General features: G+C 35.7%; 1 protein-coding gene across 1 annotated transcript in view; it reads left to right on the top strand.

Moving 5' to 3' along the window:
• The window catches only part of ADAMTS6 (ADAM metallopeptidase with thrombospondin type 1 motif 6), a 145267-nt gene that overhangs the window by 14481 nt on the left and 109290 nt on the right, over positions 1-21496 (top strand). The window contains exons 4-7 of the mRNA XM_005492982.4: positions 137-305; positions 5436-5653; positions 6148-6231; positions 6726-6871. Of these exons, the coding sequence (XP_005493039.1) occupies positions 137-305; positions 5436-5653; positions 6148-6231; positions 6726-6871 (617 nt within the window). The remainder of the gene's footprint in view (positions 1-136; positions 306-5435; positions 5654-6147; positions 6232-6725; positions 6872-21496) is intronic.

Genomic DNA, 21496 nt, shown 5'->3' with positions numbered 1-21496 from the left:
TGGCTCATGCACTGTTTTATGTATTAGCTTCTAGCTGTGGATTTCTCCACAGAGAATGTTTTTTAAAGCTAAATTTTGTGATAGTAGTTCCATATTGTCTATTGTAAGCTTTTGTTTTCTTATTTGCTTCTTTAAGCATGGAGTCATTGCTACAGAAGATGATGAATATTTTATTGAGCCTTTAAGAAATATAACAGAAGATTCTAGTAACTATAATTATGAGAATGGTCATCCTCATGTTATATACAAAAAATCTACCATGCACCAGCAGCACCTCTATGATCACAGTCACTGTGGAGTCTCAGGTAAACAAGAATGAGTGTCATTTCTTTTAAAAAATGGTAATTTGAGATGTATTTTAAGATCTTGCTTGTTTCACATTTAAGACATAGTGAAGAGTGTAGCTATGAGAATATTCATTTTGTCTTGTTGAAAAGTAGTTTTGATTTTTTTTCTTTTTTTTTCAGATTCAGATTGAGAATATAGTGTATTTCAAAAACTAAGACAGCAGGAATAAGTCTTGTTTAATGCCTATATTGTGTACAGTGGTAGAAATGAGCACAGGCTTCTGCAAAATGTGAATAAATGTACTTCAGTTCCCAGCAGGAAAGCATGTCGAATGACTGCATGTTACAGCTCATTGTTTAGTATGTGTTCAATCTCATTTGAAGAAACTTGATATGCAATAAATATGTCAGCATTATGATTATCAATACATTTGGAACTGAGTCCATATCTTTTCTTGTTTACAGAGGTTTATAGTGTTTTGGTACTTGTTTTTGGTCCAGTTGGTTGACATTATTCCATTATAGTCAAGTATGTGATTTACCTGTGCCTTATAGACAGGATTATATAGTTTTGATGGAGAGGTATGTTCTTTGTAAAGTAGTTTTAACCTCTATAGATACAGGTTTTGAGTACTCTGACATAACCCTTGATTAAACTGAAAACTAACCTCTTGAAGACAGCATGGAGTAAATCTGACAATTTTTTTTAAAACACAAAAGTAATTTTTTAACATTCTAGAAAAATGTTTTAACCTTGTCATTGTTTATATTTCAGTAATAGCTTATTCTTAAAAGTTCAATCATTCTCAAAAGTTCAATCAAGCAGTTGTATTCCATGAGATTCAGTGCATCAGGCAGACTGACAATAACTAATCTTAAAATAAAATAAGATAATTGTTCATTGATGTAATTTATTTTAGCTTCTTTTGGAGTTTATAATGTTTAGTGGCATCAGCTGTCTAAGCTTACAGTACAGATTGTCTGCAAGATCCATTCTTGGGAGATGGCTTTTTTTTGAGAGTTTTTGTTAATTGTGTTTATGGAATGTCAGACTTCATGTGTGTAACTTCTGTTTTAGTTTGAGAGCATTATTCAATATACATGCTTAGAGTATTGCAAAACAAATCTCTTAAATGTTACTGCCTGCTAATTGATTGTGAAATAAGGGTACTAGTATACGTTCATTTTACTGGGAGAGCTCTCACTTAAGCCGCTTGAAATAAGTGGAAGGTTTTGAAATGTAGGGACATGTAATTTTTACCATTATTATATCCCTACAAAAAGAAAGGATCTTGGCTTCTGTTGGGTCTTATCTTCTAGAGTAATGCTTAGAAGTCATTCTCCTGCAAGCCATGAAGCAGAGGCAGCTGCTTTTGTCAGGTTGTGTTCAGTTATTCTGGTCGTATCTGTTACATGGATCACAGGTTGATCAGAGGTATACATCTTGCCTGCATTTTTTGTAAAACATGGTATAATATTTAGCATTTATTACTTGGTATAACTGATGGTACCTTTTTTATTGGAAGCTCCTGTGGATTGCTTCAGCTTTCATAGCCTGAAGTCCTTAATTATTGAAGTACTAAAGTATTGCTTTTTACAAGCCTGAGAATATTATGATGCTAATTCATCTCAGTTTCTCCTTTTCCTGTTGTTCTGTACACTATTTCCACTCCATTAAAATGTCCAAAAAAATCCACTCTCTGCCAAGATTGCAAAGTCTTGCTTTTCCAGACGACGTTCTGTTTTACCCTCATGGGTACCAAAGCTTTTAAACTCATTTGCTGACCACTGTTGCAGCTTTATCTTAAAGGGAAATAGCATACAAAGCATCCTGAAATACCTAAAAAAAGGCTAAAAAATCAAGTCAAATACTAATTTTCAGTTTTGTAGCTTTCACACCCAAGGATTAAATCCAGGTGTTCAGTGATGTTTAGGGAATTTGACTGGTTTTGGAAGTTTTGAATAGTCCAGTTTCGTCTTTAAAAATGTGAACGTCACAAAGCTGTAATTACTTTTGACGGTATATGATTTATTTTGTCTGGAGACTGATTTTAACTTTACCTTCAGAACAGTTTTTCTAGCACTCTATGCAGGGAGGAATCTGCTTGAGAAACTGTGCCACTATTCATTGTTTGTCAAGTTTCCCCTTACTGTAACCTAGTTTATTTTCTACTTCTTCTCCATCAGGGAAATAGTCTGGATTTTGAAGTGTTGATAGAGACAAGGGGAGTGTAATTTCTGACCTTTCTGAGAAGAATGACAATAATAGAATAGAAGGTGGAGTACAGAATTTGGTGAAAGCATGATCAGAATTGATTCGGATCAGTAAGTGATGGGCCACTTTATAATCAATGGTAGAATTGTGGTAGGTAATACAAGAGGAGAATTGGAGAGGCATGAAGAATCAGATGAGAGCACAGGATACATTTTCATAATTTAAATTAGATTTTAAGCATTTAAGCATAAAAATGTTCAAAATATAAAATGTTGAATTTGTGTTTCATGATATATTGTCACCAATTAATTATGCTTTATTAAATATAGCTGAAATCACTAAGGCCTTGGTAAGAGGTTTTCCACTGCCAAATTCCAATTGCTTCAGTGGGGTTTGAGATCACTGGATTATCTTGCAATATGCTGTATTTGTATAGGATTGAGAAACAACAAAAATTGTCATATGAAAGCTGCAGAGTGACAGATTATTTCTGGATAGTTGTCCTATGTCCTATTTTTTTGATTTATGTAGTGATTTCACTCATGTCAGACTTTACAGTTGGTATATTCTAAAATATGGAATAAAAGCTTGTTAAAAGCCTGAAATAATGGTGCTAAAATATTTAGAAAAAAACCCCAGCAAATAATGTTTTGTTTCGAAATATTTTCATAGTTGCATTTAACATAAGTTTGCTATTACATTTTAGGATATTTTTCCATTTGTGCTTCTTTCTTTCTACCTTGACCACCACCCAATGTCTTAGATGACTGACTTAGGGAAACTTGTGTACAGCAGTTGTGAACTCCATGCTTACATGTGTTTGGATTTATTCTCAGTTGCAGTGTAAAACTGAATTCCACATTTCTGCAATCATTATTTTGGGATCAATTATTGTATTTTTCTGTGGATTTTCTTCTTTATTTTTCCATTTATTTTTGCCTTTTTTTACTTCCTTATAATTATGTTCAATGTTAGTGGAGCTTAATTTTTTCCTTTTTTAACTTATGTGTTGAAAGAATGATGTGAGTTGCCACATAACTGTTTTCACTAAATAAATCGTATATCTTTATTTATTGATATATTTTAGCAGTTATACAATTTTGAGATCAGCTGAAGCCTAAGCTTCTCATCTGATAAGAAAATAAGATATGGTTGTTCTTATGGAGCCCTCTGAGACCTTTGTTTGAAAGATAGTATGATGATGATTCCAAAATAATATTTTTTTTCCTCTGAAAGTTTTATGTTTGAAATCAGTCGGTTTTAAATCTTTGGAGTAGTTTGCATGAATTTTGAGTGAAAATGTTGAATTAATGTGGAAGCAGGACTTTCTAAAATACTTCTAGCACTCCAAGAGCATCAGAAACTATCAGCATTTGTTATTTGAAAAAGAATGAATTTTAAAAAAATTCCAGACATTTCTAAGACAAATAAGTGTGATGAAAGTCTTTGAACAATTCAAGCAACTTTGAATTTTCTAGAATAGAGGTGAAAACCAGGAGAAAGCTTAGTAGTCATTATAGAATCCAAATCGGGCTTTAATACTCTGTACAGGATTTTTTTAGGATGAATTATAACCATTGGAGAATGAGGACCATTTTGTTACTGATGTTTTTATAACTACCAGTTTTACTTAAATTTTTTGACTTTTCTAAAATATGCGCCTTTTAGAGCCAATACCATAGCCTCAAAAATTACGAAACAGCGCAACAGTAAGAATGCTGAAGGTTTGTATTCTTGGTTTTGACCTGAACATACATTCTTTGTGGTGTAGTTTTTCTCTTTGAAATCAGTGTGCTTAGCTGACTTGCATAAAGCATTGGTTTTTTTATGGGAGGTACTGTTTCTATCTCTATTCATCCTTAGCTGACCCTGTTTTAGTAGAAGTAGTGATGCAAGAAAATACTCATTTGACCAGTCCTGTTCAGACAGCTATAAATGTATCTATTAATGTTGTTGTGCTCATCTGTAAATACCAAGAATAACTTAGATATGTTGAGATCCTATTTGGATAAAACCAGACTAACAATATACTTTGCTAAATTTTAGCTTAAGATCTTTGCTGGCTCTTGCGGAAAAGGGATATATGATACACACTAAAAAAGCCAAAAAATTGAATCCATCCTTCCCTTCCTTTGTAGGGAAGGATGGATTCAATTTTTGTCTGAGGACAGGAATTAGAATTCAAAGTCATCTTGTAATGTTTGTTTTGCTGATAATTACAGCTCTTTGGATTTTTAATAATTTATCTTTTGCACACAAGAAATATTTTTCTATATATTTACCTGAAAAAAAAATAAAAATCAACATATTTAAACTGAAATTTGTGTTGAAATGACTATGGCAAGTATCCCATGTCAGACCATTTAAAACTTTCTATTACAGTTAATTCACAAGGTAGATAAAATATAAGTTTCTGAAGTGAAAATTTATTCATTTTAGGCATGTAAGCCTATTTTCCTAAAAATTACAGACTTTTGCAGGAGGGAAAAAGCTTTTTAGTGTGTTATGAGCATATTTAGTCCTTAGTAATTAGATAACTTTTATAATTATTTTAAATTTTTGGTTTCTAGTATTTTTCTTCCACAGGTTACAGCTGTCTTGTTCTTATTTTAAAAATTCTGACGTGTTCTTGTGGTTAGTTATAACTAATCTTTAATAATAACATGAACATGCAAAATCAGACATATTAAGAGAGGATTTTTGCTTTATCATGCTAATTTAAATTTAAGGGGAGTTGAGGTTATTGATGCTCAAATTTGCTTTTCCAATACATAAGTTAGTTAAAAATAATTTAGAAAAGAAAGAAATTTCTTTCTCAAGAAAGACTTATTTGCTAGAAACTTGGAGATGACAATCTCAACATAAACCAGCTGCATTTGAATGAGTTTTACTAGTGACTCCCTCTTAAGTGTTTTAACTGTTTTGGTTCCTAGAAGACCTCACAAGAAGTGGCAAACCTTGGTGGATGAATGATGCATCTGCTTTTCCAGCTTCACGTCCCGTCAATGGCACAGGAAGTAGTCACAGTCGACAGAAGAGATCTGTGAGCCTTGAACGGTTTGTGGAAACGCTGGTAGTAGCAGACAAAATGATGGTGGGATACCATGGTCGCAAAGACATTGAACACTACATTTTGAGTGTAATGAATATTGTAAGTTTCATCCTTCTCTGTGTTCATATCAATGCCTCTGTTCTGAAATGATAATGGACCTGCCAAGTGTTTATTTATTGCCATGAATGATGCTTTAATATAAGTACTAGCTTGCAGAAATGAATAGTTTAAATACTGGAAATCTTGGCATTTTGGGAAAATGTCAAGAGGTGTGTTGTGATCACTTTTAAATTGTTGTCTTTAATTTTGAATTCAAATAATTACATTCAGATTATACAGTTCTATTCTGCTTATATCGACACTAAATGCTCGTTGTGCTGGATGAATTATGAAACAAGCTATAAACAGTTTCAATTGAAAAACGTGACTCAATAACAGAATGGTCATTTTTTTTGGGTCTAATAACTTATATTTAGGTGATGTGCTTTACATTATGGAACTACATGAGGAAATTGGGCTAATTTTTAACCATTTAGGAAGTAAGTAGTGTTTCTTGTCTGACTTTGTGCCTTTTCTTATTTTCTGGAGGTCAGGTTGCCAAACTTTATCGTGATTCCAGTCTAGGAAACGTTGTGAATATTATAGTGACACGTTTGATTGTCCTCACTGAAGATCAGGTAAGAGCTATTGTGCTAAGCTTTATACCTTGTGAAATACAGTTATGTTATTATAGAATGTAGAGTTATTTAATTATAGATTAAAGTGGCTGCCTCTGAGTTCAAAACCTATCACGTAATTTTTCACTGCTTTAATCAAGATAAAGCAGTTCAAAGGAATATTCCTCGCGTATCATCTCAAAGATATGTATTCTTACTTCAGGTGACTATTATTACACCTTCGGGGATGTCAATTTTATTTTTAGATTTGTATTTTGATTTATTTTTTTCTGTATTGACAAAATGATTATTAAAGTTGGAGCAGAAAGAATGATGGTTCAGTAATACACAGCTGAACTTGGGGGTCAGATTTTACAGAAATAAAATTTGGCAAGGAGATTTTATTCCTAGAAACCACTGCTTCTAATTATAGTCCCATTTTAGTTTTCAAAAGGCTTAACAACTGACCTTAGTAATTTGTTTGGAACATTTCTGGTATGCATGTTGTATTGCAGCCAAACTTGGAGATAAACCACCATGCAGACAAGTCCCTCGATAGCTTCTGTAAGTGGCAGAAATCCATTCTCTCCCACCAAAGTGATGGAAACACCATTCCAGAAAATGGGATTGCCCACCATGATAATGCGGTTCTTATTACTAGGTATGGTCATTATAAGTATTGTGTTTATTTTATTTCTTGTAGCTTTCTTGTTCTTAGCATATATATGTCTAGAGGCTAGTTGCAAAATAATATATTTGGTAGGTAACATTTAAAGGAGAAAAATTAATGGATGGGTTGTCTTAAATATATCAGATTATTAAAGTTTAGATTAAGAATTTGGAAAAGTAAGATCTGCAAATCACTTGCTTCTGCTGTTATTTTCACTTCATAATTGCCAATACGAAGTATTACAGTAGAAAAGATGAATCCTATTGAACATTTTATACTTTAAAAATTGAAAAGAATTCATAAGATCGCAGAGAAAAAAAGAGAATGAAAAATGTATTGTTAACCATGTAAAGTGTTTTTGTAAGAATTTCAAGCCAGAACTTCAACTGGTGTAATAGTATTTCTCTGAAAACAGGTTCTTGCAGATTCCAGCAATATGAGACTCTGCTTTGTAGCTGGTTTGATTTATTATGTTTAATTAAGATGAGAACTGACAATTTTAATAGGTAGTTTCAAAGCCTGCATATATGCCTATTTGTTTCCTTCTATTTCCCTGTTACTCTGATAAATTCAACATAACCTGCACTGTAATCCTGTGATCCTGATAAAGGCATTTGTGTCTCTCCCTTTTGCAGTTTGGTGTAGGCAACTGTACTTTAATAGAAGATAAGTCTCATTGTTATTTAAGGATAGTATTTATTCTTTTTTGTTTTGTTTAAGTAGCAGCAGGTTTATATGTTCTTATTTTGATTAGGATCTTTTAATTGTGATTTCTGCTTTCCAGGACAAATTCTGTACTGCTTTGTATGTAACCTATTTTTTTTCTGCATTCACTGCAGAAAAATTGAAATAGTGATTAAAATAATGTATCTTTTGTATAATTTTGCATAGCATTTGTGGAAGTTGGTTTTTTTTCTGAGGGAGGTCGTGTTTTTTCTGGTTTTGTTTTGCATAATGCACAAATCTTTTTATTTCTGAGAGGAAATAGAACCTAGTGAATCACTTGCATGTATTTTGTATTATTTGTGTATAATATAATACATATGATTACAATATAATTACTTATGATCCTAAGTAGTACATAGTAAAAATCAGAGTGAATAAATGCTAGAGTAATTCAGAAAGCTTTTAGATTTCAAGAAGTGTAAAAAAAAGATTAAACTCTGATACAACTAAATCAAATGCAATGAGAAAGAAAATAGTTGCATTCTAAGGTCTGAATTTTTCACAGAGGCTTTTTTTTAAAGTTTTGTGCCTATAAGTAATACCTTCACTAGGACTTTTGAACCAGAATATGTGATCACAGCATTGCTGCACGTGAGACTTTCGCTGATATAATTTAGACAAATGAAAAAGGGTAATCCTTGGGTGGTATTGTTGTGTCAGTTGAAGCTCTTTAATGTAGGTATGGATAAGTTGTATTAGCAACTCTGTATTTTTACTGCTACAGCTGACTAACATGACACTTTGTTGGTGGTTTTCTGGCATTACAGATCACAGTTGTTTTCTTTTGCAGCTGTGCTTTAATGTGTTTGATTACTCTGTATTCTGTACTGGCTTCCCTGATGCGGTAGAGTGTTCCAATGGGATGTTCCTAGTGTAGTTCCAAATAGAGCTGTGTTTCCAGACAAAAACTTAAGCCAGTGTTAACTTGCAAGCCTCTTAAGTGTGAAAGGAGCAAGTTTTGAGAGAATGTGAGTAATAGCTATTCAAAATTACGTTTTTTCATCAAAAAACAATAAATATGGAGGACTTTTTATAGTTCTTCGTTATGGGGGCTATAATTATCTAAGTATGTAGCATGTGTATGCTGTCTTTTAAAAGGGGTGTAAGAATTTTATAACTTCCTAGTTTTCTTCTAAGAAGTTTACACCTCCAAGAATATACCTATATTTTAAATCAGTGAAGTGCCTCAGTGTTGTGTCTGCAGGCTAGTAATACCTACCTTTATAAAGTTCAGTTATAAATGCTTTTACACCAAAATTCTTACAATAATTTATTTATATAATATAGTAAATAATATATAGTATATAGTAGTATATAGTATATAATATAGTAAATAATATTTATTTATATTATATAGTAATATATAGTAATTATACAGTAATATATTATAGTATATAATTATATTAATATAGTATATAATATATTATATAGTAATATAATAATTGTGATTCCCTAATATAATCACAAGGGCTGCACTAATAAATTTGAGTGGATAAATCCAGCTTTTACTGAAAACTGCTAGCTATCCCAGCTGCTATTAATAAAATGAATCAGGTTATGTGAAGAATCAATAGCTCTTTTTGGGGTTGGAATAAGTAAGGACAAATTTATATTCATATTAACATGTAATCCATTACTTTAATAATTCTAAATGAATTGCTGAAATGTTGATGCACTTGTTTTCATTCTCTTGTTTATCTTTCTTGTTTATCTTGATAAACCAGATGTAAGACATTATATGAGAAAGAAAAGGATATGGCTATGGTTCTTTAAAATCATAATATACTGGAAAGGTCTTTAATGACCACGTCTATCCAAAGGAATTTGAGCCTATACTACCACAAAAATTAGAATACTTATTAGCCACTCCACTAGTATTTTGAAAGCAGTTTCCTGAATTTGTCCAACTGACGATGCTCTGCTTTGTATGGAGTAATTACATTTTTATCGACTTTGACACTGGAATCAATTTTTTGCTCATTGTGTGTACTTCTACTTTATGGAAAGTAGGAAAGTTTCAATTCAACATTATAAATAGTTTCGTGTTGATTAAAACCGGATTTTTTAGTAAGTATTGATGCATTTGAAAATATTACTGAGTCCTATCTAAGTATTGAAGTTTGCAACTACAACAATCTTTATCTGAAATGTGGGGCAGAGGATTTAAGAAAATGAGTCATTCTTTTCAACCATGTAAATTAAGACAGCACTTCGCCTTTTCTTTGATGTCCCTTCATGTTGCTTTTAAAGATGTCATGGTCTGATTTGGAAAAAACAGTATTAAGGCAGCACGTTCTCTGGGAGTATCTGCTTGACCAATGCAGAAAGACTTTTGTATGCTAAATAAGCTGTGTGCTAAAACCAGGTAGCCTCGCTAGAGTGGAGGTATGTCAAACTGATCTCTTAAGTCCCACAGAGGCGTTGCCATGCCTACTAAGCCACCGGTCTTTGGACAAGAGCCTGCCTGTGTTTGATGTGCCTGGTCTATGGATTGTGGTGCTGCAGCCACCCTGCAGTCTGCTAAGTGGGTAGGGAATTTGCAGAAAACTTCTTGTTTGCTAATTAAAAATACACAGGCCAGAGGCTGGTCTAAGTAAGACCTTATATTGTATATCACCTAGATTTTTCCTGTAAGAGAATATATTTAGCTGTCAGAATTCAGTGTTTTCTGCTGAAATTGTCCAAGTTGGGGTCTTAGAGGCCGGTGGAAGTGAAATACTAAGCACACAGACTTGAACTATGAGGTTGATAATTGGTGTAATGCTGTTAAGACAATGTCGCCTCTTTTTCATGAAGATTTTAGATAAACCTAGTGAATCCTTAAAATTATTTTGTACTACAAAATAATAAAAATAGGAGAAAAACTTGAATGGATGTCTAATCTCAAGTCCTTTGATAAAGATAGAGCTCTTGCATTTGGTTTCTGTATTCTTGCATCTTGATAATGCATTCTTACATTATGATAATCTTGCTTTTTAGCACAATGTCAGATAGTTAATTTTAGAAGCCAGTGTAAATTTTGAGGCTTGTTCATCCCACCACAGTGTAGAGGTATCAATTTGCCTTTCTGAAGTTAGTTCTTGTTTGGTGAATTGGTTTTTGAGCCTTCCTTGGTAAGCTGCTTCCTTTTTTTGTTTCTTCAGAAACTCTTTAAGAAATAGGGTCTCCATAAATTGCAAACCACAAAACTTAAGAGCTATAGTATACAGCAATTATTTTATTTTTATTTATATTTTTGAACTAAGCTTCCTTCCATTTTGATTAGTTGCTTCCTTCTCTTGATCTTAAAGATCATGAAGTAGGAATTGTGGCATTCCTTAAGAATGCCTTTGTTAACCAAACATTGTGAACAGAACCATTCCTTTTTCTGTGTACCTGCATGGCCAGAAGGTTGGATTCTAGTTTACACTCTGGAACAGTATTGAGAAAGTGAAAAAATTTTTTAAATTTTGTTTTTCCTTTACCCTGGAAGTGTTCTCCAGTGCTACATTTCTCTATAGCTCAAGAGGGTTAGTTTGATTTGTCCAGGTACTAAGTAGTTGTTTATCCAAACGATGTGTGGCTGACTCTCTAAACCTTGCAGCAATGGAGTGTTTTGCTGCTGAGATGGAAGATTACTTTGCCTCCTGGTGTGCTAGTAGATCAAGTAAAAACGTGTACCGGATGTACCATAGAAAGGAAGGTTTTGGGGGGAATTTGAGGTGTGTATCTCTAAAGGGACAGAATCTAGTCTGTGAGATGCAATTGTTTTAAACAGAGAAACATTTGAAACCTCACTTACTTAAGGAAACAGTACTTCTCAATAATTGCTGAATGAAATGTCACCTACTGTTAGTAGTTCACACACCATGAGTTTGTTTTATGATTTAAAAGGAAAACAAATTCACTATGCTTGACAAAAACATTGAGATCTCTTTGCAGCTAGGGTGCTTTTATGGAAACATTTCTTGCAGAAAACTTACTAGACTTAATTTAAAGACTGTAAACCTGTGTGGTTTTATGTAGATACACCTTCTGAAATTGTTGACTTAAAATACCTTGAAATACAAAAATCTTTTACTTGGATTGAAATCCACTTGACCTAAGTTCTCAAGTGGTTTACTGCTTTAGCAACAATTAATTCCACAGCTCCACTGAACTGATACGCTCTATTGGAAGGATCCTTATTTGATTGAATAAAGAATGACAGCTGTAGATGTTTTTATTTTGATGTAAGCTAATAATTGATATAATATAAATTTTGATAATTGATTAAGTCAAATACACCTCGATTTGCAGGTTGTACTGATGAGAGTAAAAATGCTCAGTATTCCAGATGGTATATTTTTTCTATTTGTCTGGGTCCTAAGTGGGTTTGTATATGTTAATATTGTGAGACAGTAAATGAGCTCTCTCTTAATAGACAGTTGTATTTTTGCTGGGTACTTGTAACTAGTTAAGTAGGTGTATTGCTAAGCAGTGTGATATGGCTGCTATTGGCATTAACACCAGTATGAGTATGCAGCATTTCTCTAGCAACACTATTGAAGCCCATATGGGAGGCATTAGCATTATTACATGGTGGATTTTTTGAGTGTTTCAAGGAGAGAATTTTACAGAGCTGGTTTATGTTTATTGTATATGCATAAGATTAATTTCATGATGCTCCAATCAGTTGTTTGCTCATTCATGTGTCCTTATGGGTAAGGGGCACTTCCATTTGTCTGTGAGATGTAACCAATGTGCAGGCCAGTGCTGCCAGTTTTTCTTAGGATACAGAAAGTATATTTAAATGGCAGCAATCCTAAACCCTTGTAATTCTTGTGGTTCATAATCTAAGAACAGAAGTGTTTTTGACATTGCTGTAGATACTCAGGAGGAACAAAATATTTCTTGTTTCATTTTGCATACCTGTATGGAGCTGACCACAATCACGCCTTTAATAACATTAGAGTTTTTAGGCAGCCAGGGATGGTTTTGTAGTTGCATTGGCCAGATAACAGTCCTAAAAGAAAATTTGTTTAATGGATACTCTTTTCCTTTTGCATGTCAGTTGCAAACCTATAGATTAGTAGTATATTTTTGTTATGTAATAGTAAGTAGCATTGTCCCATCAGGTTTTGTACTAGTTAAGGCATTTGGTAAGGCCAACCAGCCAGGACTCTGCACATTCCTTTACTCCTGCAGGTCCAAGATTGTTATGCTTCTTTTCTGAGGCATTTTCCAGTTTTCTTCTGGGCTTCCTAAGTTGTTGCAAGATTCCTCTTTTATACAAGGTATTCTTATCAAGCTCCATGAGCACAATGTCCTAGCTTTGTCCAATAAATCTGTAGATCCAAAGCATTTCTGTTCTCATGTAGCCTTGTCTTGGATCCTCATCCTGTGGCTAGTTCCTTTGTTTGTAAGAAGAGCTCCAATTTCAAGCACTAATTCTGTGTCTTGTTTCTTACTTACTTGACTCTGAAGTCCATTAGGCAGTTTTCATCCTCGTTTTTTGTGTAACTTCTAGCTTTTTCTACAGGAGTTCATTGAGTTGAATTTAAGCCCCTGACAGGAGAATATGTTTCCCGATTTGATTTTTGTGCAAAAATCATAACAGTGTCCATTGACTTGGTTTTCTTGTGACCACGTGTAAGATTGAGGGAGAGGTTTGAAAAGCAGAGAGGCATATATTGCCCCTAGTGTCTGTCTCTGCAGATATATGAAATGTAAGGACCCAGCTTCCAAATAGTAGTACTAAATTCCCATGTATCTTTGTTTACAGGGAATTGAAGAGGTCTAAGAGGAAAAAATATATTTGTATATTTAAAATGATGTATTTGGGGAAAAACCCCAAACAAAATTGAAGTCGTCTATGGCTTTGCTCAGCAGACTGAGGAAAGTGAGGCATTTTATGTTGTGTACAGTGCTTCATGTAGGAATGTTTATTCCAGGGTTTCTATACAGGATGCATTCCTTACACTCCATTTTAAAGACCTGCTATTGACCACTTGAATCAGTCATGTTGCTAGATATGGCACCACTGTCATAGCTTTTATATTCTTACTTCCGTGTCAAAAACATGTTGGGGGTCTTTGCTATCTCTGCTAAGGCATATTCTTTGGAATGATGAGAGATTGATAAAAGAGAAATTGTGACTGAGACATGTGGCATAACAACTGTGATCTAGTGTGTAGATGATTTACTTTAGGTAAACCTGGGTCTAGAGCCAGGTTCCATGATTGCCAGCATTGTGTATTCTGTGTGAGGGGGAAACCTACTCAAAGACCTCAGTGAAGAATTCTCTATTACCCATTTCTGTCTTTTTGTGAGGTGAGAGTCTATAGGCTGTGACATGATAGAAATCAGTAGATAAAACAGGCAATAGAAGAAAATAGGAAGTAATTGGAAATTGATGAAATCCCTTGGCATTTTATGTAATTCCTCTTTCTGTGGCAGTTATAAACATGTTGGGTGGGTTTTTTTATTCCCCCCATCTCATGTTTCTTAGGATAAGTTTGGAAATATTGTTCAGGTGTCCACTCATGGCTGAGAATTTTTTTATGAGTGCTTTTTTGTTGGTTGGTTAATTGGTTGGATTTTTTTGAGGGGTAGATGGGGGTAAATTTGTCTTTAAACTTTATTCCTAGATTTTGCAGCTGAAGGGGATCAAATAGACTCTGTGGGATTTGAGGGAGCTCGTGTGGAACAATAAAGTAGCTAGAATGTGAATCTGAAAAACTGCTTATTGCATGGCAAATGTCAACCCGCAGGTTATTTGCAGCTAATTAACAAGCACAACGTGTGAGTGGAATGTTTTCTAATTAATAAAAAGGCTGTTGTTTTTTATTTCTGATGCCATTAGTTGACTCTTAGTTTACAGCTGGTTAGTTACAAGATGTGTATTCTGATTGAGTTCATAAAATTTTAGTCTGTGAGGGTGAAAGGGTGGAAAAGGTATAAGGTACACCCAGAGTTTGCCTAATCCATTCCAGATGGACAAAATGTGTTCAAACTGTGCTTTATTTAATACCAAATCCAGAAAAGTGACCAATGTCATGGAGTTAAGCTCAGATTTTCATGCTCTGACTTGAAGTCTGAAAGCTCTTTTTTTTGTTTTTATTGTTGTTAGATTGATTAAATGGTACCAAATAAAAATACTCTATAAAAATAATGTTCTCCTATCTCAACTGAAATAGGAGAGACAGAAATTTTGGGTGTAATCCCACAAATTTATCTTAAGATGTGCTCACTGAGGGGAGCTGGTTAGACACCTGGTGATTTTCTGAATTGGAAGATTTGAGAATATCTACCAGCACACATGATGAGCAATGCAACTCATAACTGTCCCAGTTAGTCTTCCTCTAAATGTGGCAGTGAAACTTTTGGCAATTAATAATGCATCAGGATAAACCTATAAAATACCAAAGTACATGTGCTGTTGATAGTAATGGTATGTTAATGCTTTCTGTAGTTTATAAATAAATGTTTCCATTTGTACACTAGACTTACCAGAGAAAGAAAAAAAAACCAGTGAAAAATACCTTTTTATGCCTATTCCCCTCCCCCCCCCCCTTTTTTTTCATCCAGGCATTCACCTTCTGAGTTGCACAAAGGGTCATAAAACTATTCAAATTATAGTTTTTCCAGGAAATGTTTGGTGGTAATAGTTTGGGATATCTGCTAGAACACTCAGTTACTGCTTGGCCAGATATCTGACAAAGGCCTTTCTAGCAGTTTCAAATGTTGTATTTTGCTTTTTTTTTTTTTAATAAAGTACATACACTTGTTTAAAAACATCTCATTTTTAAGTTTTCTTAGTAGTCCAAGTAGAATACTTACTTTCTTCTATGTTTTTCCCTTCTCTTGGGGATGTTATTATTTTCATAACCTACAATGACTGGCAGAATAATACATTTGCCAGTATTTGAGTTTTTTTTTTCTCATTCTTAACAATCCAGGAAAACATATTAGGCCAGTTTATTCCCTGGATTTTGACCAGTTTTGGATTTTGATCTGTTGCATAAATTCTGTCTCTTGCCGCACATGAATATCTATGTATTACAATTTCATGTTTTCTTCACATTTTAAACATGAGTCTGGACTATTTAGCTCAACTTTACAGCTACCTTTGATTAGATTGGTTATGTAAGAGTACATTAAAAATGTGGTTTTAATTAGGACATTGGTTGTAAATTCATTCTTCTAGTGGCAACATCATATCTATTTAATTTTAGTATTCACTATTCTCTAGTTTTTGATAATTTACTCCAATCTTTCTAATCGAGGGCATGATTCTTTGTGCTTTGAGATCACTTGCAGCATGACCATTATTTTTGTAGGATCTGGATAAGATTTCAATTTGAGTTTACGGCTATTTCATTTTAATTATGCAAATAGTGAAGTAAAACCTAAACTGAGCACTGTCTGTTCCATGCTGCTTAAAACTTTCTGAAAAACATTGCAGTGGAATAATGAAGTAATGTGCATGAGTGTCTCAACCTTTTTTAAATTAGATATGGTATTTTCTCTAAAGAGCTACCCGTTTCTGTATTAAATTAATGGCTTTTATAAACTTCCCATCTAATTTTCAAGTATATTCAATGTGCTAAGTGTACTTTCCAAAGTGATTACCACTACTTGCAGTGGGTTTTTTGGTGATTATTTTTCCCTTGCTTGCTTGCTCTCAGTGAATCTACAGCAAAGAAATGACACTTCAAGGGAAGTGTCTGGAGATTTTGTAGTTATTTTCAAAGAACAGGTGTGAATAGGCAGGAGCAGGATATTACAGAGTCATCTCAAGTAAAGAAATAAATTTAATTTATTTGCAATTGTAACTCTTCTGTTTCACTTTCATAGTGTATGATGAAATGTAACTTTAATAGCTATTAAAATTCTGACAGACCTGGATGGCGGAAGTAAAGTAAAAATCTGCAGTTAAAATTATATACTTGAATATTTTGTAATTGCTATGCTGGATTAACCACATGTGCAGGGCTAATTGGTACTGAAGTTGACTTTGAAATCAGATTTGCTAAACAAGAGATTTTTTTTTCCATAAACTCATATAAAATCAAAGTCTTTTGTTTTCAGCTCAAATACAAATATTTTAATGAGTGAGAAATTTGATATAGAAAATAAGAAACCGCATTTGTTTACATATGGTATATTCAGAATTAAATTACTGCCTATGTTAAAAATTCACAAATAACTGCATTCCCAGTTATTTGTGAATATGCATTCTCAGTTATTTCCTTGACTGGCATTTCTACTTTTCTAAACACACATGTTTTATAGTCATTACTGTATGAACTAAGTGTAAGACACATGCTATACCGTCTTTACTATATAAAGTTAACTCTGGAAAATGTGGTTGCTGGAATATGAAGACTGGGATAATGCTGAGAACTAACTGAAATTCTGGTCAAAACAATTTATATTGTCACAGCCTGGGAAAAAGCAGTGGTCTGGCAAACTGTAAAGAATTACATGTGCAATTGTAATGACTAGGAAGTCTTGTGTAGATTTACTCTTTCATACACTATATTCTAGTTCCTCCTACCATTATTTTTTTCAGTTCACTTTTATTGCTGCCACATTGACCTATTATCAGCAAGTGAAATTGTGGCAGTGGGAGTATTATAAGTGGGAATATGCTCCATTGTTGCAACAATTTTTGGGTTTTTTAATGCTGTAATTCTTACTGATTTCTAGACTTGTAAATCTTTGAACTTCTGATTTGTCCTTTCCTTGCTGTATGGCTTCTCATCAATCTAATGGGGGCTCACAATAACAATATTATCAACACTGTGAATTAAAAAATCTCTTCTAATACTGCATAATCGAGTGTCATTCTTAAATCACTAGTCACTCATTAAACACCCAAACATGCACTTATGCCAAATTCTAGATACTTCTAATTTAAACTATTAATATGCACTATATATAGTATTTCAAGTCTGTATTGAAGCAGTCCATGGCACCTGCTCTCATGTGGGCTGATGGGGTTGATCTGTCAGAGAGGGAGAAGAGCATCTTCAGTCATAGACTTGACTTCAGGCCGGTGAAGAGGGCTTTAGGCAAAAGTTGCTGGAGGAAAGAAACGTCAATTCATTCCACTCCTACCAGTTTGATCCCAGGGCCAGCAAGACATGCCTAGAGTTTGGAGAGAGACCAGAGGTCAGGAGAAGAACACGTGAAGAGCAGCATGAAGGAATTCCAGCTGCTCAAGCCAGTAAATTGGCTTCATCCTTCACCAAGAACCCATTTTAAGTACCTCTGTGCTAACACAAGTAGCATGAAGAGTAAACAAAACCGAGTCCTGTGCATGCTTGCAGGGCTGTGGTCTTACCAGTGTTGCAGAGATGTTGTGGGATGACTCCTTTGACTGAGTGCTGGAATGGAATGATGAGGCTCTTTCACAAAGACAGAGGAGACAAGCAGAGGGTGTTGCCTTCTGTGTCAGTGATCAGACACAGAATGCACAGAGCTCTGCCTGATCATCTGTGGAGAGCCAACTGTGAGCTTACAGATTAGGATTTAAGGGAGGGCAGGTAACATTATAGTGGGGGGTCTGAACAGGAAGACCAGGTGGGTGAGGCCCTCTATAGACAGACAGGAGCAGCTTTATGTTCCTGAGCACTGGTCTTCATGGAGACTTCAGCCACTAAGAGAGCTGTTGAAGGGACAGCACAGCGGTAGAGTACTGTGGGATAAAGACTTGCACAGGGAAGAGGGGTCCAAGAAATCTGGTTAATATTCAAGTGTCATCTCCTCTAGGTCAGAAGCAATGCATCCTAACAAAGAAGAAGTCAGACAGAAATGCCAGGAGGCCTTCAAAGATCAGCAAGGAGTTTCTGGACAAATTCAGACACAAAAATGTAAGCTTGCAGAGGGTGGAAGCAGGGAGAAACAACCTGCAAGGAATTCAGAGAGATTCTGTGAGTAGGCAGGGATCAGATTAGGAAAGCTAAAGCTCTGATAAAATGAAACTTGCTGAGGGCTGTCAAAGGCAACAAGGGAAGCTTCTCTCAGTATGTCAAAGATAAAAGGAAAACTTGGGAAAATGTGAGTTCTCTCCAGAAGGAAGCAGGAGACTTGGTTACCTGGGATATGGAGAAGGCCAAAGTACTCAATTACTTTTTTCTCAGTCTTCAATGTCAAGTCCTCCAGCCAACACTGCCTGAATTGCAGGAGGCCATATAGAATTGTATATTGCTGGCTATAAATATCAGTGACTATCATTATAGAATGTAGAATCACTGGCTGTAGGAGAAGATCAGGTTTGAGACCATTTAAGGAACTCAAAGGTGCCTGAGTCCATGGCACCTGCTGGGATGTATCCAGCTGTCCTGAGGGAGAAAATCCTGAGCTGTCCTGGTAGAGAAAATGGTTAAGCCACTATTCATTGCATTTTTGAAACCATGATAGCTCAGTAAAGTTTCCTGTGACTGAGAAGGGGAAACATAACCCTCATTTTCAGAAAAGGAAAAAGAAAATATCTGGAGAAGTACAGGCTAGTGAGTCTCACCTCTGTGCTCAGCAAGATCATTGATTGAATGCTCCTGGAAACTATACTGGGACACAAGGAAAATAAGGAGGTCATTGCTGACAGCAAACATAACTTCACCAAGGGGAAATTATGCCAGACCAATTTGGTGGCCTTCTGTGACTGAGTTATGGTTTTGATAGATAAGGGAAGAGCGAGTGATGTCATCTACCTGGACTTCTCCGAAGCATTTACTACTGTCCCCCACGACATCCTTATCTCTAAACTGGGGACACATGGATCTGATGGATGGCCCACCCAGTGGATGAGGAATGATCTGGATAGCTTGCACTCAAAAAAATGACTAGTCAACTGCTTTGTGAACACATGGAGATCAGTGACAAGTGGCATTCTTCAGGGGTCAATACTGGGACCGGAACATTTTAACTTCTCTGGCCTGGGCAGTGGGATTGAGCACACCTCAGGAGGTTCACTGACAGCACCAGCCTGTGTGGGGCAGTCAACATGCTGGAGGGAAGGGATGGCATCCAGAGGGACCTGGACAGGCTGGAGAACTGGGCCAGGGCAAACCTCATGGTGGTCAACAAAGCAAAATATAAGATCTTACACATGGGTTAGGGCTGTCCCAGACATGGACACAGGCTGAATGGAGAATGGATTGAGATCAGCCCTACAAAAGGGATCTTGGGGGATCAGCAGATGAGATGCTGGACATGACCTATCAATGTGCATTGACAGCCCAGAAAGCCAATTTTTTCATGGGCTGCATCCAAAGAAATGTGGCCAGTGGGGCAAGGAGGTACTTCTCCTCTACTCTCATGAGACCCCACCTGCAGTCCTGCATCCAGCTCTGGAGCCTCTATCATATTTGAATTTGGTCCAGAGGAGGGCCACAAAGTAAGTCAGAGGGCTAGAGCACATTAGGCTAAGGGATCTGAAGCTGTTTCGTTTGGAGAAGAGAGGCTCAGGTGAGACCTCATGGCTCCCTACAACTACATGAAAGGAGGTTGTATTGGGGTGGGGGCCAATCTCTTCTGCTAAGTGTCAAGTAAAAAAACAAGAGGAAATGGTCTCAAGTTGTGGCAAAGGAGGTTCAGATTAGATGTTATCAAAAATATTGATATTTTTTCACTGCAAGTGTGGAATAAGCATTAGAATAAGTTGCTCAGGGATGTAGTACAGTCTTCATTTCTGGAAGTGTTCTCAATATGAACTTAGGGATATGGTTTAGAGGTGACAGTGGTTGTGCTGGGTTGGTGGTTGAACAGATGATCTTAAAGACCTCTTTCAGGCTTGATTATTCTGTGTTTCTCTAAACTGACAGAGGGTAGGTACAGGAATGAGCAGTGTGACCTGGCCTCCAGGAGGGCCAAGTGTGTCCTGGGGCCTTCAGGGACAGCATCACCAGCCAGGAAAGGGAGGGATTGTCCTGCTCTGCTCTGCACTGGGGCAGCTTCACCTCGAGTGCGGGGGGCACTTTTGGGTGCTACAGTATAAGAAAGATATTAAACTATTAGAAAGAGTCTAAATGAGTTCTACAAAGATAGTGAAGGATATAGAGGAAAAGCCATATGAGGAGTGGCAGAGGTCAGTTGGTCTGAAGGAGACTGAGGGACACTCACCGTGGTATACAGCTTCCTCCCAGGGGGAAACAGAAGGACTGGCACTGATTTCTTCTCTCTGATGACTAGTGATAGGACCCAAGGGAAAAATGACATTAAAGAGAGACTTAGATTGGGTATTAGAAAAAGTTTCCTCAACCAGAGGATGGTTGGACACTTACACAGGATTTCCAGGGAAGTGATCATAGTACCAAGTCTGTCAGAGCTCAGGAAGTATTTGGACAATGCTCTTAGGCACATGGTATAATTTTGGGGGAGTTCTGTGCAGAGCCTGGAGCTGGTCTCAATGATCCTTGTAGATCCCATCAATTTTATGATTCTATGATTTAGATTAGTTACTAGAAAGAAATTCTTCACTGTGTGGGTGGTGAGGCACTGTTGGGTGTTCCTCAGCAAAGCTGTGAATGCCTCATACCTGAAAGTGTTCAAGGCTAGGTTGGATGGAGCTTTGAGCATCTGGTCCAGTGGAAGGTCTCCCTGGTGATGACAGGGGTGTTGGAATTGGATGATCCATAGCGTCTGAGATTCTGTGAACACTGTGGAGACAGCCCAAAGTTGTTGTATGTGCATTGCCAAGGCTTACCACCATTGACATGTGTGGTAGTGATACCTCAAGCTAATACATGTAATCAATAATTTGAATTAATTTAAAAAATTTATATGCATGTATATTCTTTTGAGTAATGACTGGTCACTTCATGAATAGGCAACAGTTACATTCAAGCAATTTAGAATGGTTTATTGAATCAAAGTGTTAGTTTCTCAATAGTGATGGGTATTCTAACATTTGATAATATGGCA

Source organism: Zonotrichia albicollis, chromosome Z, assembly GCF_047830755.1.
Source record: "Zonotrichia albicollis isolate bZonAlb1 chromosome Z, bZonAlb1.hap1, whole genome shotgun sequence".
Lineage (NCBI taxonomy): Eukaryota > Metazoa > Chordata > Aves > Passeriformes > Passerellidae > Zonotrichia > Zonotrichia albicollis.
Note: the sequence above shows the minus strand (reverse complement) of the source record. Positions and strands in the feature narration are given on the sequence as shown.